Below are 25,997 nucleotides of genomic sequence, written 5' to 3'. Positions count from 1 at the left end.
AAGACAAAGTTTCATCACTGCAAAATCTGCTGAAATTCTTAACGTTTTTCATCTAGTATCATTTGCCATTTTACTTTGAAATTTCAAGGCATCTGAATAGAGCACACTTAGTGTTGATTTGTTAAAGTGTGAGCTGTTTGGCATGACAGTAAAATGGACTAATCGTTCAGTATAGTAGAGTAAAAATGACCAAATTTTGGATACTGAATTCTTCTGGTTTATTATTTTGAAAAGAAAAGAGAGAAGAAAATAGGTTATTTCCCAACTGTGGTATAAATACAGCATCAAAGCTGAAAGTAAGCATATAAAATTGGAGAAGCTTTTCTGAATATGTAAGTTGTGCTAATTAGAGTAGATAAAAATCAACTAATGAGTATCTAACTTTGTGTGCAGATCTGTGCTTAGAAAGATGGTGAAGTAAGAAAAAAAACATAGGCTTTACTGAGTTAAAAAACAGAGATCTAAGCTCTGTTTCTTATTAGCTGAGCAATTAGGTAACTTAGTTTCTCTCTCTGAAGTCTAAATGCATCTTCCCTTAAATGGGCATAATAAGACTTACCTCACAGTAGTGTGAAAAGAATATGACATATAAATGCAACATGACATGTAAAAGTGTTAGAGGCCATCAACAGGTGAACAGACAAACAAATTGTGGTATATCTTTACAACAGAATGCTACTCAGCAATAAAAAGGAATGAACGACTGATGCAGAAACCAACATGAATTAATCTCAAAATAAATACAACAGACAAAGGAGAGTATATACTCTAGGATTCTATTTATATAACATTTTAGAAAATACATAATAATCTATAGTGATAGAAAGTATATGAGTGATTACCTGAGGATGGAGGAATACGGAGGAGTGAGAGGGCACAGGAAACTTCTGCGGTAAGCGAGATGTTCATTATCTTGATTGTGGTGCCGGCTTCATGGATGTATACATATGTCAAAATTTATCACACTGTGCACATTAAATGTGTGCCATTATTGTATGCAAATTATACTACAATAAAGCTGTTGACAAAACAGTATTAGGTGCGCAGTAAATGCAACTGTCCTTTTCTAAGTGTGTGTTTATCAGACCTTAATGCAACTTGCTTGGGGTCAAATTTGGTAAGTCCAAATCAGCTGAAGCTATACAGATTTTGTCTGCCCATCACTTCTTTCTTCTTCAAAAGAGCAACAGGATAGTCCCTCTTTTGGTAAATCTCTCCTCCCTGGCTCAAAAGCATGGTGCTTATTGGGGTTGCCAATCATAGAGACCCAACATTTTGGACACTTAGGAATGGGCGTGTGCAGGGAACACCATGCAGCCCTTTCAGATCCCCTCTACCAAATGCTGTGTGCCCAGCCCCCAACTACTTCTTCCTTTTGCTGCAAAGTTTGTATCTGCAACCTTCTTCAGAGGATTACCTTGGAGCTAACAGGGCTGCCGTGCCTATAGAGAGCCAGGGTTTACATCCCACTGACCAAGGCAAGCTGTAACCAATGACTGGCACAATGTTGCTTTTACCCAGCTCCCTTGCTGTGGGAGGGGACAAATTCTGACATGTAATTTATGCTCTAAGCTCTCTGTGGCCCAAGGCTGGCACTTCATCTGAAATTGCAGCTTTGACCAGGAATTTTCTCTTCTTTATCCTGCCTTCATATACCCTTACCATTTTCTACTAAGAAAATTTCCTTAATAAAACCTCTTGTACCTGAATCTGACTTGAAACGGCATGGCAGCCACCTCTTTGGCCACTGAGATTTCCAGGAATACACCTGGGACTCCAGCTGACCTCATGAGGGTCTTTTAGATATTTTGAGACTTGAGCTAGGGCTATCTTTCCTCTTTGGTCATAATGAAGTATAGGTGTGACACTGGAGCTCCTAGGTTCCCCACCTTGAGAAAAAAACTACTTTGAAAGGAATGCTAAACAGAGAAACTCACCAGAGATGAAGTGAGAAACTCCTGGTGATGGTTGGGTCCACGATGCCAGATACCTTTAACAACAGCACTCTTTTTCCTTCTGGGGTTGTTCACACTGACCAATAAATAAAGCATGTATTTTGAGTCATACTCAAATATTTAAAAAATATTTTTCATACTTTTCAGTTGTTTTTAGTAGTTTGAATTGATTTTCTTTGGAATACCAAACTCTCCCCTTGCACAGACTGATGAGATGAAATCACAGTGGGCGAATTTGGAGCCTAATGAAAGAATCTTAGGTTTCTTTCATTAAAAATTATACTTTTCCACAAGACACAGACAATAACATAAAAACTCATTGTGTCAAGGGAAAGCTGATCTTAATGGCACAGGCTAATGCTGATAGTATAAAAATGACTTCCTGAGAAAGTTTAGCTCACAAATGCTCTGAACCCTTACTAAATCAGATGGATAGCAGGACCATTAATGGCTTGGAGAATTTTCAAATTGAAATTTGCTGTTTTGTGCAGAATATTAGAATAGTGCTTCATTGGCTTGGCTAAAATCAAACTAATGACATGAGAATTACTATTTTAATTCATTTAATGATTGCTTCATGAGTTAAAACTTTTTGCCTCCCTCTTGTTATAATTTTAAAAAATTAATCCACTCTAAAAGATGAGATATATGAAAATAAAACATTTCATGCAATAATCTTTGTTGTTTTTAGTGGTTTTTTAGTGGAGGGAGGAGATATATCTAGGATTATTAAAGGTCAAAAAGGTGAGATTGGCAATATTAAGTGTTACGGTATTTCTGCTCTAAGAACAAATATTTATAATAGTGGTCCTCAACCAGGGGAGATTTTACTCTTCCTCCCCACCCCCGTGTATTAGTCCCTTTTCATACTGCTATGAAGAAATACCCAAGAATGGGTAATTTATAAAGAAAAAGAGGTTGAATGGTCTCACAGTTCCACATGGCTGGGGAGGCCTCACAATCATGGCAGAAGGCAAAAGGCACATCTTACATGGCAGCAGGCAAGAGAGTATGTGCAGGGGAACTGCTCTTTATAAAGCCATCAGATCTTGTGAGACTTACTCACTATCATGAGAACGGCATGGGAAAAACCCACCCCTATGATTCAGTAACTACCCACAACAAGTGGGGATATGGGAGCTACAATTCAAGGTGAGATTTGGGTGGGGACACACCAAAACCATATCATGCTTCTAGGGGATATTTGGCATTACAACATTTAGAAAGATACAGTATCTAGAAAGATTTTTGATTGTCACAAGTGTAAAGGAGGGGGCATTTGCTACTGCATATAATAGTAGAGGCCAGGGATGCTGCTAAATATCCCATTATGCATACGACAGCCCCCCACAACAAAGAATGGTCCAGCCCAAAAGGACAATAGTGCAGAGGGAATGAAATCCTCATTTACACCCTTGCTACCAAATCTTCCCTTTCTTTTACCTCAGAGCCGCACCTCAGAGAAACAAAAGGAACTACTCTAGACTGGAGTCTAAGGTAAAATGTCAATCCTGAAACCTCCTAGCCATGCCATCTAAGGTAAACTACTTTGCTTCTCTGTATGTTTTCCTTCTAATTTTGTAACAGTGCAATAGCACTTACCTCTTAGAGCTATTCAGCGAACGAAATGAGGTAGACACTTCCAGGAAAACTGCTTAGCACAGTGCCTGCACATAACACAGATCCAACACAGCTTAGCCATTTGTTGTTTTTGTTACAACAAGTAGAAGTTTGGGGCAGGTATAGAAGATAAAGCAAGAGGCTGGGCTTGGTGGCTCACACCTGTAATCCTGGCACTTTGGGAGGCCAAGGTGGGTGGATCACTTGTGGTCAGGCATTCGAGACCAGCCTGGCCAACATGGTGAAACCCTGTATTTACTAAAAGTATAAAAATTAGCTGAGTTTGGTGCTAAATACCTGTAATTCTACTTGAGAGGCTTTGGCAGGAGAATCACTTGAACCTGGGAGGCGGAGGTTGCAGTGAGCAGAGTTCATGTCACTGCACTCCAGCCTAGGCAAAAGAGTGAGACTCTGTCTCAAAATAAATAAATAAATAAATATGAAGTAATATTTTCATTGGGCTGTTTTTATTAACCCATATTAATACTAGAGATATTTTATTGTAGCTTAAAAAATAAAACACCAGAATTTCATTCTAAAAATTACTGTATATCTTCTACCACAGACATCCTTACTCCATTCTAAAGCCTTAGCCTCACCTTTCTTTTTAATCCCAAAACCTCTTGTTCTTTCCTCATTCTCAACCTATCCCCATCTTCATCTTTTTTTTTAAATAACTTGAAGTTGTCTTAGATTCAGGGGGTGCATGTGCATTCAGGGGTGTCTGTTCCATGGTTATATTGTGTAATGCTGAGGTTTGGGGTATGAAGGATCCCATCAACTAGGTAGTGGGCATAGTACCCAATAGGCAGTTTTTCAGTCCTTGTCCCTTTTCCTCTCTCCCCCTTTAGTAGTCCCCAGTGTCTCTTGTTTCCATCTTTATGTCCACATGTACCCAATACTTAACTCCAATTTACAAGTGAGAACATGTGCTATTTGGCTTTCCTGTGTTAATTTGCTTAGGATAATGGTCTTCAGCTGTATTCATGTTGCTGCAAAGGAAATGATACTTTTTTATGGCTGCATAGTATTCCATGGTGTACCTGTACCACATTTTCTTTATCCAATCCACCATTGATGGACACCTAGGTTAATTCCATGTCTTTGCTATTGTGAACAGTGCTGTGATGAACTTTAGTTAACTCTTACTTTCCCCCAGCTCTCTCTGCATTCCTGAATTCCACAGGCTTTAAAGCAAAGTTTCAAGTAGGTTATAAGATCAGGCAGTATAAGGTCATGGTCTACAGGGCAAATTTTATCAACATCCTTGCCTTTGTTTCATCTTCTTCTTAAAAAAAAGTTTTTATTTTATTTGACTGCCTTTAGATAGGACACATACATGTTATCAAGGCTCCCAGGACTCCTTATTCCCTTGTTTGGCTTACTTTATTCATTTAGGTTTCCTTGCTTTGTCTCCTGAAGGCAACTGGGTTTAGATGCTGCAGGAGGTTAGAGACGGAGGATTTGACTGTGAGAAGGACTGAGGAAGGCTACTGGAAAGAGCTAAGCACTGCAGCAGTGAGCTCAGGAAGGTGGTGGAAAGGGCGGCATTCTGGACAGTTCAAAAGCTGTGAATACCTGTGCCAAACTAGAATGTATATGGCCTTTTCTGAGGACAAAGACTATCACAGTCTGGGTAAATAAACCATCAGTGCAGGAGAGCCATTGCAGAGACAGTCAGAAACATATATTTAAACCAGAGGCTCTATAGAATGAAGCATTAGGTGGAAGAATTTGGATTTTACTTGTAGCAACAGAAAGTATTACAGTTAAAAAAACAAAAAGGACATGGAAGTAACAAAAGGAAAAGGATCTTTTAATTTTTTTAGAAAAATAGATTTTATTTTTTTCCTATCAATTTGTGTTCATTGTAGAAAGTCTAGAAAATAAAGGAAATGGGTCGGGTGTGGTGGCTTATGCCTGTAATCCCAGCACTTTGGGAGGTCAAGGCAGGTGGATCACGATGTCAGGAGCTCGAGAACTGCCTGACCAACATGGTGAAACCCGGTCTCTACTAAAAACACAAAAATTAGCTGGGCATGGTGGCGTGCACTTGTAATCCCAGCTATTCAGGAGGCTGAGGCAAGAGAATGGCTTGAACCTGGGAGGCAGAGGTTGCAGTGAGCTGAGATCACGCCACTGCACTCAAGCCTGGGCAACAGAGCAAGACTCCACTTCAAAAAAAAAAAAAAACAAAAAGAAAAGAAAACAAAGGAAAGGAAATCAAAATCACCCCACCCACCTCCTAGCCTTTGAATTATTTATAGTTAACACAAACATGCACACACATGCACACACACTTTTAAAAACAAAATTTAGAGTCATCTATAAAATTTTTAGTCTATTTTAAAAATTTGATATATCAACAGTATTTTTCCAGGTTGTTAAAGTTGTTAACTATTTTTTTTAAAATATTGTGTCTGATATAATTGCAAAAGTAAGCAAAGATCTGTGTTCACTGCAACATTATTTGTAAAACCAAAAACCCACTAAATGTAAAAACAATATGAATATACTTTAATAGGAGCAACTGATGACTTCACTAATATTTATTGAGCATCTACTGTGTGCCAGGCACTGTTCTAGCCACTGGGAATGCAATAGCAAACAAAGCAGACAAATTATTTTCACTCATTGAGCTTACATGTCAATGAGTTTATATTCTGGTGCAGGGGTTAGCAAACTTTTTCTGCAAAGGGCTGCATATTACATGTTTTTAGTTGTATGGTCTCCAGGGCGACTACTGAATGCTACCATTGCAGGTGGAAAGCAGCCATAGACAATACCATGCACTAATGAGTATGGCTGAGTTCCAATAAAACTTTATTTACAAAGATAGGCAGTAGGCTAGATATATATGTAGATACAGATTATAGATATATATAAATAGAAAATATATGAACAGACAATATATAGATATAATAAATTATTGGACTGGAGGCTTTAAACTATTCTAGGATCTGAATATATTAATAGATTGCCAAATTATTTTAGAAGGATGTAACAATTTAATTTCCACTTCTACCAACAAGTAGAAGAGTGCTCACTGCCTCCACAATTGTACCCACATTGGGCATTTTAATTAATTTATCTAAAAATGTACAACTTTAATAGGCAGTATTATATTTTATTTTGTGTTTCTTCAATGCAATAAGTGAAGTTGGCCATTTTTTTCTTTTTATGGATCAGTTCTATTTTTTTTTCTGAATTGTTTACTCTCATCCTTTTTGTCTATCATTGTGCTTTTTAATTTTTCTTTTTATAAGAGTTTCTAGATACTTAATATTTTCATGTAAAAATTTTACTCTTTCCAACCTCAGCTAGATGAATAAAAATTTTAAAATGAAATTTTACTTTAGTCATCCTCTAGTTTTTTTCCTTGTGGCATTATGAACTTCACTCTTCCAGAAACTCTTGCGTTAACTTTGATCTGAGGTTATTTCAAATTTTTAAGGTAGAATTTCGAAAGGAAACTTGCAGAGGTTTTTAGCTTAGAGATATCTCTACAGGCAGGTTCTTCTTTGTGGTGGCTAAACTCTCTTTAGCTCATGGCCAGCCATTATCTCTGATGGAACTCTGCTAACATTCATTTTGCCTACAATATCAAGAGTTCTCCACATTATTTCAGCCCATGGTTGTAAGACTGGGTACCTAACTAGGTCAAAAGTCTAGGATTCTTTGCCCTGCTTTCTTTGCTGAAGTGAGCAGACCTCCTTCAGAAGCTGATCTGCCTCTTTGACTTGGCTTTCAGTCAATTTACTCCTGCCATAATCACGTTTGCTTTTCCAGGAACTTAACAAAGCTTGATATCAGCAGAGGAGAAATCATCATTTGCACCACTTCTATCTACTTCTGCTGTAAAATCTTTTTTTTTTTTTTTAACCAAGTATAGGTTCTCTCTGATTTTCTTCTCTTGCTGTCTCTAATCTTTTTATATACATCAATAAAAGCCAACCAAACAAACACTTTCTGGAATGCTTGAGTCTTCTTATGTCTCCACTGAGAAAGTCCCAGGGCGGCATTTTTACAGCTACCTTGCAGGACCCAGACTGCAAGAATGTTAGAGAATCCATGCTGTGCTAGAAATAATATGGAACAGGATACAAGTTAGTAATTGAGGTGGTCAGGAAAACAGGTAGGAATGTAGTTTAGAGCTACAGTTTCAAAACTTTTTTTTTAAATAGCAGAACCTTTTTTCTAACAGTCTCAAATGCTTCTCCTCCTATTCCAGATAAAACACTAATATGAGCTAATATGGTTGGTTGTAAATGAGAGGCAATATAATCTACCCTAACCCCACATTCCCTTGATCCACCCTGGAAGTTATTTGCAGCTCAGAAGGATAGACCCAGCCTCAAGCACCTGAATCTCTTGGCCCTAAGGCTTTATCTAGGTACAGTGGCATGAAATGGCCCATAAGGGAGGCAGGCTGGAGATGAAGAAGGAGTTCAGAGCAGGTGTGAATGCCCCTAGGAGCATCCTTCAACCAAAAAGGCATGAGAGTTGGTGAATAAACATGATCAGTTCCGTGCTCCTCAATGAAACAATTATACAGTGTTTTCCATAAGTCTCTCGAAGGTTTCCAAACAAACAAACAAACAAACAAACAAAAACCTCAAGTGCCTACAGCATATCAATGTAGTCTTTTACTAGTATTCACCTTCTCCATCTCACCTCCTCAATCCCTCTCCTGCTGTCTAGGATCACCTCTTAAATAATCTCTTTGTATCCAAATCCTTGTTTTAACAACTGCTGTGGGAGAAACCCACTTTAGAAAATGGAATGATGACGCAGAGACTGTACATCAGAATTAGATAGCCCATGTTGACCAGTATGATAGCCACTAGCCATGTGTGGCTATTCAAACTTAAGTATAAATTAAATAAAATCAAATGAAATTAAAAATTGATTTTCTCAGTTGCACCAGCCATACTTCAAATGTTCAATAGCCACATAGCATGATAATGTACAGCACAGATATAGAACATTTTCCTCATTGCAGGAAGTTCTATTGGACAATTCTGGCCTAGAATCAATTCCAGATTGGTTGGAATTGGCCTTCTCCTAGTCATTACATCAGGCCACTTACTCTCTGCTTTAAGACTCAGTTTGTACGTCTGTAAAATAAGTCGGTGGTGAGGATTAAGATAATTTCTGTAAAGCATTTAGAAAGCACCTAAGTGTTCAATAAAAGCAGGGAGAAGGAGAAAGAGTGAGGTGGAGTTCTACGGTGTCCAAGGACTCTGAGGAACTGTACATAAAAACCACTAGTGTAGTGCATCACACAGGGCAGGTTATTTCCCTTCATGGGCCTCCACTTCCTTTCTCACTGGGGACTACTGGCAGATTTCTAGACACTCATGAATCTTTGCATCTTCTTATTAGGGAGATTTTTGCACCAGCTTCATCTTTATTTATTTACCCATCCAGTCAATAGCAGTTGGGCACCTCCTGTCTTCCAGGCACTGTACTGTGGGCAGAATAATAACACTGCAAGAACACGGTCCCTGTCATTGCAGATTTTAAAATCCTGAAGGATGAAGCAGACAAGTAGCAAATGCAGTAACAAACCTCTAATAACCACTGAGATACCCCTAGCTCCCGCTTCAGGGAAGCTTCCTGAAGGGGGTGACTGAAACTCAAAGGATGAGAGAAACTCATGCTGGTGAACAACAGGGAAGGGTGTTTCAGACAGAGGGAAGAGCATAGAGGCATCTTTTGGAGCCTCAGTCCATACTTCTTGCTGGCATGTAGTAAATTAGGTTTTAGAGGGGCTGGGGAAAGTTTGAAGAGGATGGTAGAAGTAGGGGAAGAAAGGGAAGAGAAAATGTGAAAGGTGGGAATTGGATAGCTGCTGATATTCCCTCTAGCTATGCCAAAGTGCTACCTTTGATGCACTGCAACCTCTGCCTCCTGGATTCAAGTGATTCTCCTGCCCCTGCCTCCCAAGTAGCTGGGATTACAGGTGCCTGCCACCATGCCTGGCTAATTTTTGTATTTTCAGTAGAGACGGGATTTCACCATGTTGGCCAGGCAGGTCTTGAACTCCTGACCTCAAGTGATCTGCCAGTGACGGCCTCCCAAAGTGCTGGGATTACAGGCTTGAGCCACCGCGCCCGGCTGATGTTGGTGTTTCTCCAACCATGAAGCATGAACCCCCTACAACAAAGACAGTGGAGTAGGGGCATTATTTATAAGAATGCAGATCCTCAAGCCCCAAGACAGACCTACTGAATCAGAACTTCTGGAGAGGATGGCCCAAAGGAATTCTGTTACACACCTAAGCTAAGAACCATGGCCTGTGGCTGGGCATAGTGGCTCTTGCCTGTAATCCCATAGCTTTGGGAGGCTGAGGAGGGAGAATAGCTTGAGTCCAGGAGTTTAAGACCAGCCTGGGCAACATAGTGAGCCCATCTGTATAAAAATATATATTTTTTAATTAGCCGGGTGTGGTGGCACATATATATAGTCCCAGCTACTCTGGAAGCTGAGGTGGGAGGATTGCATGAGCCCAGGAATTCAAAGCTGCAGTGAGCTATGATCATGCCACTGCACTCCAGCCTGGGTGACAGAGCAAGACTCAATCTCAAAAAATAAAAAAGAGAAGAAGAAAAAGAACCACTGCTGTGGCTGCTCACTTTATAATGAGGCAGGACATTTGTAAAAGAATGTTCCTTTAATTTTTACTTTACTGTTTAAAAGAAGCTATCTTAATAATATTGAAGGTGCTGAACTCCGCAGGTTCCAATTGCAATAAGAATGTAGGTTTTGTTTCTAACTTCTTTTCCACAGTCAATCTAATGCTACTTTTCTCTTTCGGTTCAAGAACCTCCACAGTCCTTTGTGTAAATGTTCTTTCCTCAGCTTTTACCATCTTCTTCATCCAGCTCCAAACTTCCTGCCAAAAAATGTCATCACCCTTGTTTCCACCATTTCATCTTGTTCTCTGTTTTTAGTCTCTTCCGCTGACCTTGTCTCCAGCTGGGCCTTCCCTAAGTTAATGATGTTCCTTACTCTTCCTCCTTTCTTATCTTGACTTTGACCTGTCACCACTGCTCTAAACTTGCTTCCTGTGAATTCTCTCCAGGATGCAGTGAGAATTTCTCTTGAGCACACTTCAGTTTTGGCAAAGGAGACACTTTTTGTCATAAATCCCTTTTCTTCTGGGCACCTTACATAGTCATCCCTCACTGTCCATGGAGGACTGATTCCAGGAATTCCCATGGATAATAAAATTCATGGATGCTCAAATCTATGATATAAAATGACATAATATTTCCATATAACCTATGCACATCTTCCTGTATACTTTAAGTCATTTTTAGATTACTTGTAATACCAAATACAATGTAAATGCTATGAAAATAGTTGCTACACTGTATTTTTTTACTTGTATCATTTTTTATTACTGTTATTTTTTATTTTTTCCCCAGAATATTTTCAATCTGCAGTTGGTTGAATCATAGATGTGGAACCCACAGATACAGAGGACCGTCATTTAAATAAAGCTGCTGAGAAATACCATCAAAATTAATCATTTTAACGCATTATTGAAGAGGGAAAAATAACTTGAGCACAGTGACCATTCTTTCTGTGCCACTGGCAAACAATACAACTGAATCATTGGTTAAAATGGCTATCACAAATAGCAACAGTGATATTACCTATGCATATAATGAAAGACCAAAAAGTTTAGTCTCCCATAAATTCCAGAAATCTGTTATCCATTAAAAAATTAACCACATGAAATCCACAGATGCCCTTTATTTCATCATTGTAATAGTGATTTTCATTCTTGACATGCAGCAGTATGAACTCAAATATGTAATTCATGTAAATTAGGGTTGTTTCTTAAAATATTCTACTCAGCTCTGCTGGTTACAATTAGTATTTGTCAAACAGTTTTTATGCTTAAGTGAAAAGGTAATGATAAAACACCACCAGAACTGCTAGATGCAGTATCCCTTTGCTGGGTTTCATGATATGTCTCTCTGGTAAATCTGCACCCCTAATCAGTGCGAATATGAAAATGAGCACATTATTTCACTGTTAACAGGCACTGCTAAGATGAAAGCGAAGGCATATAGGCCTGCTGATGTTTTTATTTTTCTTTTTGCAACAATTAACTGAATAAGAAACAGTATAGCCAAGGTGCTAGAAATACAAAGCTTAATCGTAGAGTTTTACAACTTCATATTTCAAATGCATGCAGTTTATGAGAAGTGTTACACTGTCAACTCACAGCTCAAATAAGATGTCATACTTGACCTTCATTTTACTAATAGGAAAACTGAGGTTCACAGATGTAAATACTAAAGAAATAAACACACGAAAAAGTTCTTAGTCAAATAATGAAGGCATGGTAGGTAACAGCCACTGGGATCTCAAGTGTTTGAGGATGCATCTCATTGGCAAAATAGGTACTATCATAATCCCCTTTCCACAGATCAAGGAATTGAGATTGTTAAGTAACTGGTCCAGGGTCATGGAGCTTTTAAATCACAGAGTCAACACTTGCAATGTCTACCTCTGTGCTTCAGTCTGATATCAGAGTGCAGAATGCTTTCAATAGTGCTATTGCCTATGGCCATGGTTACTGTTCAAGCAGTTCACAATTGCCATTTTGACACAGCAAAAGTGTAGAATAGCTGTTCATTCACCTTAAGCCAATGCTTCTACATGTCGCAGCCGATTTAGACCACGGGTAGAAACTGGGTCTGGTACCAGGTGTCAAGGCTCTCTGAAAGCACCAGTCATCATCTCCATCTATGATTTATCAACTTTTTATCCTACATTTAGGAACCAAATGGGGGATAGCAGAGTAACTCGTCTTTGGATTCACCAGGAAACATCTTCAGAGTTCACCACTATGGTTTGCTTTGTTTGCTTTTTTAGTTCTCAAACTAAAGAATACTTTGAAAAGATTATTTAAAATGCAGGTCCCAGTCTCCATCCTAAGTGATTCTGATTTCATGAGTATGAGGTGGAGACCAGGAATCTGAATATTTGAAACTCTAAAACAAAATGTAATGGTTCCTTGACCACTACTCTCTATCCTCTTCTTGGAGGCAACCACTTTAGACTCTTAATACTTTTGTCTGGCATTTGTACATCTCTGTAATTCTCCAGTGCTATCAAGATAAATTACAAAGTGTCAGGGGTCTCCTAACCTACATCTCAGATTGGCCCTAGTGTTTCACATTTGATATCAAGCAAATATTTGTTACGGACCCACTAGAGGAAGAAAAAGAACATCTATGAAGTCTTTACTATGTGCAAGGTCTTTACACGCAACATCTGATCATTGACTACTTACTACTACCCTATGAACCAGGTATTTTCCTAGTCACAGGTGTTCAAGGGGGTGGAGGTCAGATTTGAATCCAATCCAGTTTGGCTGAAAACTTAATGCTTGTTCCAGGAAAGCACAGTGCAGAACTCTGGTAGAATCTAGATTCCCTGTTCTCAAAGAGATTCCTATTTTGGGGAGGTTGGAGGGTGGAAGCGGGGAGTATGAAATAGGGAGAAATCTTACGAGGAACTCTATAATGCAATTCATTCCACATATGTTTATTGATTATTTTTTCTAATCCAAGTCCAGTGCTAGACACTGGAGGTGCTACATAAATGGTTCTCTTTCTTCCTTCTGTCCCTTCTCCCCTACCCCCTTCCTGCAGAGAAGGCAGAATGAGATAATACGAGTAAAGACACTGAGGAATTGCTGATGAAAGATTTGGACCCCAGAACCAAGGATGAGACAGTCTTCCAATTCAGACAGGAAAACTCTTAGGAGGCTGATAACCCTGGAAAGACCCCAAGTTACGCACCAGTAGACAGTGAACCAATCAAAGAATGCCAAATGTACTTGGATGACAATCAGAAAGCCTCTCCCGACTCCACTTTCAAAAATCCCCCCATAATAGAATAATGGCATCTTAAAAGAACACTCATCAATCAAAGACAGTCTTAAGAGTCTCTCCTTTATCTCTATAAAACTAACACTTCGTTCAAACGACTTCTAGTCTCATTTGGAAGGAAAGTGATAGTAGCCAACTCCCTTAGCATAGTAACGTCTGAATAAACAGCCTTTGATTAATTCTATAGGTGGTCTTCCTCCTTTTGGCAAAATGTTCACAAGCTCTCACCAAGTTTAAACGTTCACTCTCAAACATTAGCAAGTCTTTGCTCTATCCCGGCGGACCCAGTAGGGGTAATGATGAACAATATGGAAACTCAAATCCAGTTTTGTCAAGAGGAGGGTGCTAAGAGTGATTGGAGTCCAGCTTTGGGAAATTTGAACCCAAGCTGTGTCACCCTTGGCAAGTTACTTGACCTTAGAGTCATGTAAATGTCATGTGGAACTCTGTGGCCAAGTTTCTCTCTGGCAAAATGGGAATAATAGTAGGACCCCATTTGCAGGGCTCCTGTGAAGATTAAATGACTGAAAACAGAGGCAGCAGAGTGTATGTATCAGGAAAGAGCATCAGTTTGCCATTTAATAAAAAAGAATCCATGAGTCCACAGTGATACAAGTGAATAAAAGAATTCACCGACGAATAGTGTTACAGTGAACTAAATATGGCCTAAGAAGGACTCGGTACTTCTATATTTTGAGTCCTTGTGGACGAACTGCAACCTAGCTTAATAGATAGACAAGATTGAAAACCTAACTTAGAAGTATGGACCTAAAACAACAGCTAAGTCTTGGCAATCCCAGTGGCCATATTTTAACCATTTATACATTGCTGAGTGTTCAAACTGTGTAAGGCAAATGTCAAGCTGTAAACAATCCAGCTGTTCTGTACCTCACTTCTGATTTCTGTAAGTCATTTCCTTTTTTTCCTCTATAAATCTTCTTCTACCACGTGGCTGCGCTGGAGTCTCTGTGAATCCACTGTGATTCTGGGAGCTGCTCGATTGGCGAACCGTTCATTGCTCAATTAAACTCCTTTACATTTAATTTAGCTGAAGTTTTTCTTTCATCAATGGAGATGATGGAAAGAGTGCAGTTTTTCTGAGTAGAATACAAACTAATAAATGTAGGATGGAGTTAGACCTTGCCACTTTGCCACCATCATGACAATAATTGATTTAAACAATCATCATCATCCTTATCATCAAAAGATGCTACATCTAGTGGGTAAAATTATGTCTCGAAATGGGCTAGAAATTATATTAAAATAAAAATCCTCAGCTCCCCCACTTTCCAAAGAGAGAGATTAGGAAAGAAGCTAGTAGCAATAGCTGTCTACTTATGTCACATTGTACCTTTTTTCATGATCATATGCTCAAGAATGAGTAAGGTTAAAAAAAAAATCTAAAATAGTGCTTAATTTGGGGATGGGTGGAAGGGATGTGAATCTCATCTCTTATCAGACCTGCCACCTCTGGCAAGTTACTTAACCTCTGTGCACCTCAGTTTTCTCTTCTGCAAAATGGGGATTGTACACTTCTACTCATTTAAAACTTTGCTATGAAGACTAAACAAGTTTATATTTGTCTAGTGCTTGGCACACATTCAGTAACTTTGCTGTTGTTTTTATTATATGCACATTGCTTAGACTCGCGTAAACTCTGTGAAAGGGAAATAATCTTGGGACTCCCAAATCACTAAGGTAAAGGGAAAAGTTAAGGTGGGAACTGCTTAGGGCAAACCTGCCTCCCATTCTATTCAAAGTCATCCCTCTGCTCACAGAGATAGATGCACAGCTGATTGCTTCCTTTGGAAAGGCCAATCAGAAACCCAAAAGAATGCAACCCTTTGTGTCTTATCTACCCATAACCTAGAAGCCCCTCCTTGCTTCCAGTTGTCTCGCTTTTCTGGACCAAACCAATGTACATTTTACATATATTGATGTCTCATATCTCCCTAAAATGTATAAAACCAAGCTGTGTCCTCCACCACACCTTGGGCACATGTCAGGAACTCCTGAGGCTGTGTCACAGGCACGTGTCCTTAACTATGGCCAAATAAACTTCTTAAATTGATTGAGACCTGTGTCAGGTATTTGGGGTTCACAACTCCAAATGAATGTTGCTTTTATCACTCTGATTACTGGGCTTAAAATCCTCCAATAGCTTTGTGTCCGGAATTGGTTCCTTCCCGTGGGTTCTTAATCGTCTCGCTGACTTCCAGAATGAAACTGCAGACCCTCACGGTAAAGATGGCGTGACCAGAATTTGTTCCTTCAGATGTTCAAATGTATCTGGGGTTTCTTCCTTCCGGTGGGTTCGTGGTCTCGCTGACTTCAGGAGTGAAGCCGCAGACTTCACAGTGAGTGTTACAGCTCTTAAAGGTGGCCGGTCCGGAGTTGTTTGTTCCTGCCTGTGGGTTCGTGGTCTCGCTGACTTCACGAATGAAGCTGCAGACCTTCGCAGTGAGTGTTACAGCCCTCGAAGGTGGGGCATACGGAGTTCTTCATTCCTCCCAGTGGGTTCGCAGTCTCCCTGACCTCAGGAGTGAAGCTGCAAACCTTTGTGGTGAGTGTTATAGCTCATAAGGATAGTGCAGACCCAAACAGTGAACAGCAGCAAGAGCTACCTCAAAAAGCAAAAGCACAAAGCAACCACAACCTGGAAGGAGACCCCAACTTGGGGCCACTACTGGCTCTGGTGTCCAGCTTTTATTCCCTTATTTGGCCCCACCCTCATCCTGCTGATTGGTCCATTTTACAGAGTGCCGATTGGTCCATTTTACAGAGTGCTGATTGGTCCCTTTTTAAAGAGTGCTGATTGGTGCATTTACAAACGTTTAGCTAGACACAGAGCGCTGATTGGTGCGTTTTTACAGAGTGCCGATTGGTGTGTTTACAAACCTTTAGCCAGACACCGAGCACTGATTGGTGCATTTACAATCCTTTAGCTAACAGAAAAGTTCTCCAAGTCCCCACCCGATTAGCTAGACACAGAGTGCTGACTGGTGTGTTTACAAACCTTTAGCTAGACACAGAGCTCTGATTGGTGCGTTTACAATCATTTAGCTAGACAGAGAAGTTCTCCAAGTCCCCAACCGACCCACCCGGCTTCATCTCTCAGCTTTACATTGATCTTAGGTTAAGGATAGAACAAAACAAAACACCCACAACTCCTTAAGGGATGGAGAGCTTCCAATGGCCTCTCCTTGACTCACCTGATGCCCTGGGCTGCAGGAACCTCACCTGTCTCTATTCGTTAAAGTCTCAGCTCAAACACCACTGTCCCAGATAGGCCTCGTGACCGCAGGACTAGACCACGGTTCTCTGCAGAGGGCGTCAGCTCCGTGAGCCACCCTTCCAGCACCCACTGCCATGGCGAATATTCGCTTGTTTGGCCATCCAGGGACTGTTTGAGCCCCAAGACCGCAGGGCTCGGGGTCTGTCTTTGCTCAGGACGATAACCCGGGGACTGGACAGTAGGCCCTCAGGCCTTGGGACCGCTCAAAGTGAACCGGGGCCGGGTGGGGGACCCAGGGCTCTGCAGCCTTAAGAACGCCTGTGCCCCCGGGACGCAGGGGTCAGGCCCGGCCCGGACCGCCTCTGCCTCCTCCTGCTTTTCCTCCCCGCGCCCGCTTCTCCTCTGACCCCTCCTCCCGCTGCTCCTCCTCCGCCTCCTTCCCCTGCCCGCGCCCGCCCTACTGCCCCGTGCCGAGTTTCCTGTTTAAGATGGCGTCCCCCGTAGCAGCGCAGGCCGGGAAGCTTCTGCGAACCCTAGCGCTGCGGCCCCGCTTCCTGGCGGCCGGGTCCCAGGTGAGCGTGGCGGCAGGAGCTGCGGGCGCTAGCAGCGGCGCCGGCCTGCCCGGGCTTCCCTCGCCCCCTGCTACTCTTGGTCTCCGCCTGACCCCCTGCGCGGCCCCTCGGGCACCCCACTTCGGGAGGTGACGCGGCGCCGGGTCCAGGCGCAGCAGGGAACTCCGCTCCAGTGTGGGGCAGGGGCGGCGCGGCGGCAGCCCCGGGTGCCTCGGGGTATGAGCGACCCAACGCACTAGAGTCTCCGCTGTCTGCCCGCGCAGACTCATGGCGAAGGCGCTGAAGCAGGCGCTGGACGCAAGTTTAAGAAAAGTTTCTTGGACCGGGTTTTGGAGCCCTGAGGTTTTATTGTCAGCTCTACTAATTCTGCTTTTCAAACTTCTGGCATTAACCCTGAGCACGTTTAGACCACGTGATAAACATGCCTGGAAACCCGTTTCAGCCCAACTAGGAACTCACCCCCTAGGGTGAACTTCCTGCAGGCTACCTGCTTTTGCAGACTTTTAATGTGCCGGAGTTGGTCAAATCCGTGGGTCAAGGAGAAAAATGGGAAACGATCTTTCTCCTCTTTCCAATGAAAAATCAGGCCTGTCACTAAAACGCATTAGACCATTGACCCTGTCCATGTCCTCCTTGTTGATGGAGAATGAAATCAAAGAGGGTCAGTGGTGGGCTGGATAGCGATTGGAACTTGGCCTCTAGCAGATTTTTACCTTCTGCAGATGGCAAGCGTTAAAATAGTCAGAAGGACTTCAGGAAAGTTTTGAGTTGGTGATGACTCTTGTAGAAATCACTCAACCACTGAACTGGTTAGTCTCCGTAGATTATCTCTCTTCCCTTTTAAAGAAAGCACAGTCTGGGATTCAGCCACAGCAGAGTTAATGACCTTGCCTATTTCCCCATTTTTAATTGATGAGAGGCAAATTATCACTCATACAATTTTAACCAGGATGTGCATAGTATAGTTTTTTAGAAAATTTAAAAAATAGTGATTAATGATTTTTTGAGTTACTCTAAACTTTGGTTATGACATCTGTGAGCTATTTTTACCCCTCTCCTTTCATTTCCTGCCTCCCCATTTCTCTGTTATTGTTAATGTAAATTTAAAAGGTGCTAATACTTACTACTGTAATATTCTTAATAGGTGCTTGACAGTATAATGAGGTAGCAAAAGGAATGGCAGTTTTGTCTAATTAAAACTCACTAATAACTGTTGTAATAGAGTAAGGAGAATACCTCCAGGTGATGAAGTCCTATTCATTATTTAAGTGTTAGAAAAAACAAGAACTAGGGTGCTAACCATGAGTGTAGACTTGAATTGATGAGAAACATGGGGCCCAGGGCAGTGAAAACTCATGAATTGTACAGAGAAACTGAAAATGCAGAGTGTTTAGCTGAAATATGTGAAGCCTACTTCCCTAACCAAGAAATAAGAGGCTGAACGCAACACAGGAGAAAATCTGGTTGGGGAGAGATACTCTTGGTTTGTCAAGAAAACTGGGTAAAAAGATCTGTTAGCACACCCCATCTGGTTACTATGATTTACATACTTGTGGATGATGTGTTATTCTGTAAATTCTTAGAAGGTAAAAATAGGTTTTTTTAAAGATAGAAAGGTATACAGTGTCCAAGAACTGGAAATGGACATTAGCAATCATTTAGTCCAGCCAGCTCATTTCATGGGTAGAGAAATTGAGGCCTAAAGAAGTTCAATGACATATTCAACGATACAGTGAGAGTTTGTGGCATTCCAGAGTAAAGGCTTACCTTTACGTTTCCATTACACCATGCTGTTTCCTGGTGAGTATATACTTCCTCATGAAAATATATTATATCAACATGCAAATTAATCTGCATGCCAGTAGTAACTATATAACATCCAAGCCATTACCACCACTGACACATTTTTATTTTTTTCTTTATGACCATCTTAGAATTGTCCATAAAAATGGTGAGTATTGCTCATGACTTGTAATAAAGTCTATTTTCAAATTCTTGGGTGCTTCCTATGATCTGTTTCATGTACACTGATTTGATATTACGTTTCCATAGTCCCTTGCCCGTGGCAGACATTGCAGTTAAACATGGCCCACTTCTCTCATCATACTTAAGAATCCTCACCAAGTGTCTCAGAAATCTGTTGCCACTCTTGGCCCAGACCTATTTTATACCACCAGGCCTTGTGAAAAACTGTTGTCTGTACAGAAATAAAAGACCCAGTTTCTGCTTAGAGAAATAACTTTAACTGGTCTCTCAAAGATACCCATAGAATGACATTTTGTCTACCTCCTCCCTATGGTTAAATTTAACATTTGACACATATTCCTGATGCTTAGTGTCATTGAAGGTTTTTTTTTTTTTTTCACCTTTGCTGTTAGCTTTACTGTTTTGACTTTTGATTGATAGTACGTCCTTAAAGGGTCCACTTTAGTCATTTCTTATTTTTCATATAGTTTTTATTCAGCCCATACCATTTGGCAGGACTGTTGTAGGCCCTGGGGTTTGGGGATGGTGAATGAGGCAGGCAGAGTCTTTGGCCACGTGATACTTTATTTTAATGGAGGTGGGAGAGAGTGAGCCAGTACACATATAACCAATAATGAAAATGATTTCAGCCAATGACAGATTCTGTGAAGAAAATCAGTCAGGGTCATGGGATGGAGAATGGATTGTTTCACAGCAGGGTAGTTTAGACTGGATGATCAGAGGAGACCTATTTGATAAGGTGTGTTTTTGATTGGCATAATTTTTTAAACTGAAATATAAGACATACTGAAAAATGAACAATTACAAATGAACAACTTGATGAATTTTCATAAACTGAATGCAAACCCAGCTAACTAGGTACAGATGAAGAAAACGATCATTTAACAACAACCCAGAGGCCCCCTGGTGCTCCTGCCTGTCACTACCTCCACCCTACAAAGGGTCACCAGTCCCCTGACTTATAACACTGGTTTTGTTCAGTTTTGTACTTTAGGTGAAATTATATGTATGCATACACATACTTCACATTGCTCAGCATTATATGTAAGTGATCCTGGAGATGGCCTTTTTGACATTTGAGCTGAGACCTGAGTGATGAAAGGTAGCCAGCTAGGTGAGACTAAGGGGAAGAGTGTGTTAGGCAGAGCAGACAGCAAGTGCAAAGACTGAGATGAGAATGAGCTGGGCATGTCTAGGTAATTAGAGGGGGAAAGTGGTAGTAGACTAGGTCTGAGAGGAAGACAAGGGCCAAATCATGTGGAGACCTGCAGGGTCTGCTAAGGAGGTTTCAGGGGTTTAAACCATACAGAGGCTGAATCCCAGTCCTGGCAGCCAAAGCACAGGCATGTAATTAATGTACTGTACATGCCCCCTATTATAAATCTAAGTTAGGCTGGCTTTGAAACTTTTAGCAGAGTGGTGTTCAGTGAATTTAGCAGTAAGGGTCTAACCATGGTTAGAAGTCTTTCCAAAGACCTAAATCCTGGTAGACAGGGGCCATGTTGCTGTGTCCATATAGCCAAGTGAAAAGAGTGTGCAGTACTTGGTGGTGTAATATAGCCAGGCACTGCCATGGTGGGCAAGATATGAGTACATACTGCCAGTCAAGTCTTAGGGGAAATGTTGGCTGAGGGCACTGAGTTTGAAATGGTTCTTAAAGTTAAGTCTAAGCACAGTTTTGTTGTCTCTTAGGGTATTTCCCCTCTCTTTGGCTAGTGGAAGTTCATGGAGCTCTCTTGTAGGAGAAGCACTGCCTTTCAGGTCTCCAATTTTATTTTACTTTTTTTTTTTGAAAGAGAGTCTCACTCTCACCCAGGCTGGAGTGCGGTGGCCTGATCTTGGCTCACTACAACCTCCTCCTCCTGGGTACAAGCGATTCTCCTGCCTCGGCTTCCTGAGTAGCTGGTACTACAGATGCACGCCACCATGCCTGGCTGATTTTTGTATTTTTAGTAGAGTTGGGGTTTCGCCATGTTGGCCAGGTTTGTCTCAAACTCCTGACCTCAAGTGATCTGCCCCCTTCAGCCTCCCAAAGTGTTGGGATTACAGATGTGGGCCACTGTGCCTGGCCAGGCCTCCAATTTTAGAATCCTTGTTGTATGTTTTCTGTGCAGCCCAGAGCTTCTGTCCAGGGACTTACAGAGGAATGTATGTTGTCAAAGAAACTGCTTAAACCCATGTCCCTGCTGTTGTATACTCAGAAAGAATGGCTCCAGCCTAATTTTCTGCCTTTACGGAAGTGGGAGGAGAAAGATGAATGCATGACTTTTGTAAGTGAAGGACTAAAGGTTACGGGCAAGTTCTTATCAGCTAAATGAGGCTGTGGCGGCTGCATTGGAAGTTGTGACTTACCTATATCTCCCTCTTGCCTAGGAGAATAAATATTTGACTTTTTTCTTTTTTTAAAATGAAGTACAGCTGCAATTTCTGCTTTTAGAAAAGGGAATCCATCTCAAATAATTTAGATGCTAAACTATTGACCTTCCTTGTGGGGAAGACCGTTAAGTGATAGCTTTGTCCTAAATTGGTTTTGTTTACTGTAAATAAGGCATTTCTTTTATGGGTGAGTGATTGAGTGCACAGACCCACAGTAGTGAGAACTTTCCTGCCCTCGTACCCTGGTCTAGTTCTGCAGGCGCAAAGCCCAGAAAGTCACTGAAATATGGCATATTTGGGGGAGGAAAAGAAATTACATAAGTAACCTCAGATCATTTGTCCTTCAGCTGTCTTTACCACTCAATCTGCAATTGTCACTTGATGCATCACTTTCTGTTACTTGATGGAAGAGTTTTACTGAAGAACTTGAGAGATTTGGAAATATTTGAACAAATGATAATATCAGTACACTAATGAAATTTGGAGATTAATCTTGAGAGTTTGTGAGGAAGGTGGAGATGATGAAGAAGGCAGTCCAGGTGAATTCATACAGAGGCAGAGGTGAGAGAACAGGGGGAGAGTAGTTGTAGTGAGCAGTTTAGTATGGAGAAGGGAGAGGTGGTGGATAGCAGAAGTTGAGGGACAATGGCACTTTCGGGTATACAAGGAAGTCTAAATGGGGCTTCAGAAAGCCCAGAATTCAGCAGGGAATAAAATTAACCCCCACAACTGAAAAATCAAACAAATATCATTTATGTAGCAAATATTTTCTGAATGCTTATTACAGCTCATGCTTTGTAGAATGTTGGGCAGATAAATATGACTGAGTGAATGCAGACAGGAATAAGAAACACAGCTCCTACCTTCAGAGGGCACTGAGGTACAATTGGCCTATAAACCTGTAGTTATACTAAAACATAGTGGGTACTGCAATTGAGCTGTGTTCTTAGCCTTCTAAGATACTGTTGGCCTCTGTCAACCACTTACCCTGTGTCTGCAGAACTATTCCCTCTGATCATTCATTGCCTCATCTCTGTCTTCATCAGCTTTCTGATTCAACGTTGATTCTTCAGATAGGCTTTTTCCTAATTACCTTACCCAGCCCTGCCTTTCCAGGGATTATTCTCTGTACCCTTATCTGCTTTGTTCTTTATAACACTTGACTGTACCTGGTAGTGTTATTTGTTTATTGGCCATCTTCCCCGCTCTCCTACAAGTTGAAGAATGTAAGCTCCACAGAGGCAAAGTGATACAGCTTAATGTAACAGCGTGAGTGATTCCCCAGCTGGCCGGAGTTGGTATTCAGTAAGCATTTGTGGTCTCAGTGAATGAGTAGGGTGCACAGAGAATGGAGAGGGAGGTAAGGAACAGGAGAAGTGGAGGGATGATGTGGCTCATTTCAGCAAATGAGGAAGAAGGAAGGGGCTATAGAAATCCTAGTTGTGAAAGGGTCCTCATAATCATAGAACTGTTCCTTGGGCATGTAGTATATAACAAGGCTGTGTGAAGTAATCTCCACACATTATTTCTTTAACCCTTACAACATCACTGCAGGGGAGATTTCACAGTCTCCATGTTTTATAGAAGCAGTCAGAGGCATAGAGAGGCCCTGTAGTCATTTGCTTAAAATCACAGTGCCAGGGAGTCACCCGCCTCATGCTGATAAAGGACTTATGCTGTTAAATTATTAAGCTCTGTCACTGAAAGATCCTAGTTGGGCTGAACTAGGCAGTTAAACTGATTGCTTACCTTTCCCCATCTTTTTGCCCTTGAGTGACACTCGCCTTTGGTCATTTGGACTTGTGCTGATGAAGGTGTGCTGATCAACTTGGCATGGTTGCCCTTTCTGGACTCTTATCCACCTTCCTCTCTCTCTGGCTTCAGGGTCTTGTCAACAGAGTAGTAGGGAGATTAAAGACACGAAGTCTGGGTTCAAATTCAACGGAGTTCAAATTCTTATGCCATCTCACATGTTCTTTCTCTGCAACCTGGAGCAAATTATTGAACCTGACTGAGCCTCAATTTACTGTTACTTGAAAAGGGGATCGTTTGCACAGATAGTTACAAAGATTAAATAAGATGATATTTAAGACATTTGGCATATGACCCGATGGTGGGCCCAGGATGATTATTTCTCTTGCACTGAATTTGAAGCTAAATTTGCTGGTCTTTTTAAAAGGCTTTATTGAGCTAGAATAATTTTGCTTTCCCAGATTCAGTAAGCATTTATCATTTGCTGCCATCTCAGGGTTAGTCACTGGCTTGGTGCTTCCATACATTTTATTTCACTTCGTCCTTGCAGTAGCCATGTGAAATAGGAGTTATTGTTCCCAGCTTACTTCTGGGGAATCTGAGGCTCAGAGGGGTGAAGATCTGCCTCCCGGGCTCTGATTATCTTCAGGATTCCACAGTTGGGATGAATGTCTGGTGAGGCCTGAGGTGGCAGTGGGGAGGCGCTCATGGGGAGCTTAATTGTACCATCCTGGTTATTACTCATTTCACAAACATTTACATGTCTCAGTGTTGACTTAGTAGTGATGGCTGCTGGACCTCGTGCATCAAAGATTTGAGGTGAGGGAACACTTAAAGAATTGGCAGTAGCCACAGCATGAACCAACGGCCAACTGGACATGACTTTCACTGTGTGCTTAGCACAAACTACTGCCCTCAGCGTTTCAAGAATGCTGGAGAAATTGTGAAATGTCATTGCCTTTGCAGAGTGGGCTTTGGGGGATGGTGTTGGAGGATGGAGTTTCCTGGTATTCTGGGTTCAGACTTTGACCAGTGTACTGAGTGTGGTCAGCTTTTACCCTTTCTAGAAATGATTCCAAAAGAATAGGACTTAGGCAGTAGCCATAAATGCATAGATTTCTAACATTTACCTTTGAATTTTATTTTTATTTTAAAATTCGAGGGATTTGACATAATATATGAATTGATAATGGAGACATGGCAAAGCACAAGGCATGGTTTGTGTAAGTTTGGGTCCTGTGGGTTGGAGTGGGGGGACTAGCATCTTTTTTCTGCTCCCATCCATTTCTCCCTGTGCTTGCTGTATTTCCATTTGTGGGCTGTCTTAGTCCCAGAGTTGTGACTTGAGAGCCCTAAGGAGGTTCAGGAGGGCTGCCTTGTAGAGTTTACGGTGAGAAATGAGGCCAGAGACAAGAGCAAGGACAAGATCGCTGATCCTGGTAGGCCTGGTAATGAAGCTAAGCTTGTTCTTGAGGAAGGCAATGGGGAGCCATTGAAGGGTTTTAGACAGTGAAGTGGCAAGGGCAGTTTAATGCGTAGAGTACTCTTTCTGGATATAGTGTGGAGAGGGTTGGAGAAATGCAAGAATGGAGATCATTTGGGCGACTTTGGCATCGATTCAATGCTGTGAGTCATTATGCCAGGATACTAGACGTACACCATGAGTGGAATCAGACTGCCCGGGTTTAACTCTTGCCTTCAGCACTCCATACCTTTGTGATCTTGTGACAATTACTTATATTTCTTTGTAAGATACCTTTTTTTTTTCTTTTTCACATTTCGGTGTCTCTGAAAGCTGAATTTATTTATTTTTATTTATATTTTTTCAGACAGAGTCTCACTCTCTTGCCCAGGCTTGAGTGCAGTGGTGAGATCTTGGCTCACTGCAACCTCCATCTTCCAGGTTCAAGTGATTCTCCTGACTCAGCCTCCCAAGTAGCTGGAATTACAGGTGTACACCACCACACCTAGCTAATTTTTGTATTTTTAGTAGAGATGGAGTTTCACCATGTTGGCCAGGCTTGTCTTGAACTCCTGACCTCAGGTGATCCACCCACCTGGCCTCACAAAGTGCTGGGATTAAGGCGTGAGCCACCGTGCCCGGCCAAACTTTATTGTTTCGATATTGTCTGGTTTTAAGTAAGGGATCCACCCCCATCTTATTGTCTGTGGCTGAAGTCAGGAGGCCTGTGGAGAGGAACAGCACCATGCTTTCCTCCCTGCCTGAAGCAGGGCTCAGGGCTCTGGGTACAGTGTCTGGGGAGTGGCCTGATCCATTTAGGGCACCATATTCTCCCCTCCCCTGCCCTCCCCTCCATTCCCCTCCCTTCCCCGTGCCCACAGCATTGATTGGCTTGCCCAGAGCATTGATTGGAAATAGGGATCAACATTATAGCTTTACCAGAAAATATTAAGGTTTTCTCCTTATCAATGGAGATCTCTTCACATTTTTATAAGGAACTATTTTTTATCCTTTGCTTTTTGTCCCCAGCTTCTGCTTGTACTCTCTTACCTGTTGTTGAGATGCTATGCTATACCATCTGGACTTGAAGGACTTCTTTGAGTTAGTAAGTCCTTTCCTACC

General features: G+C 41.5%; 1 protein-coding gene and 1 non-coding gene across 17 annotated transcripts in view; one reads left to right on the top strand and one right to left on the bottom strand.

Moving 5' to 3' along the window:
* TAFA1 (TAFA chemokine like family member 1) overlaps positions 1–17,131 on the bottom strand; it is a 170,395-nt gene extending 153,264 nt beyond the window's left edge. For 2 of the 3 annotated variants that reach the window (XR_010155642.1, XR_010155643.1), the window contains exons 1-4: positions 16,705–17,131; positions 3,558–3,622; positions 1,938–2,031; positions 843–1,018 (exon numbers count right to left, since the gene is read on the bottom strand). This is a non-coding gene — a transcript (TAFA chemokine like family member 1). The remainder of the gene's footprint in view (positions 1–842; positions 1,019–1,937; positions 2,032–3,557; positions 3,623–16,704) is intronic. The other variant, XR_010155644.1, reaches the window with a different exon arrangement.
* The window catches only part of SUCLG2 (succinate-CoA ligase GDP-forming subunit beta), a 426,327-nt gene continuing 417,383 nt past the window's right edge, over positions 17,054–25,997 (top strand). For all 14 annotated transcript variants that reach the window (XR_010155641.1, XR_010155638.1, XR_010155640.1 and 11 more), the window contains exon 1: positions 17,054–17,299. Coding sequence is in view for 10 of the 14 variants with exons in the window: in XM_063806902.1 (XP_063662972.1) it covers positions 17,216–17,299 (84 nt within the window). In the remaining 4 variants the exon portion in view is untranslated. The remainder of the gene's footprint in view (positions 17,300–25,997) is intronic.

The sequence above is a fragment of the Pan troglodytes genome, chromosome 2 (genome assembly GCF_028858775.2).
Source record: "Pan troglodytes isolate AG18354 chromosome 2, NHGRI_mPanTro3-v2.0_pri, whole genome shotgun sequence".
NCBI lineage: Eukaryota > Metazoa > Chordata > Mammalia > Primates > Hominidae > Pan > Pan troglodytes.
This window is presented reverse-complemented; position numbering and strand designations above follow the sequence as displayed.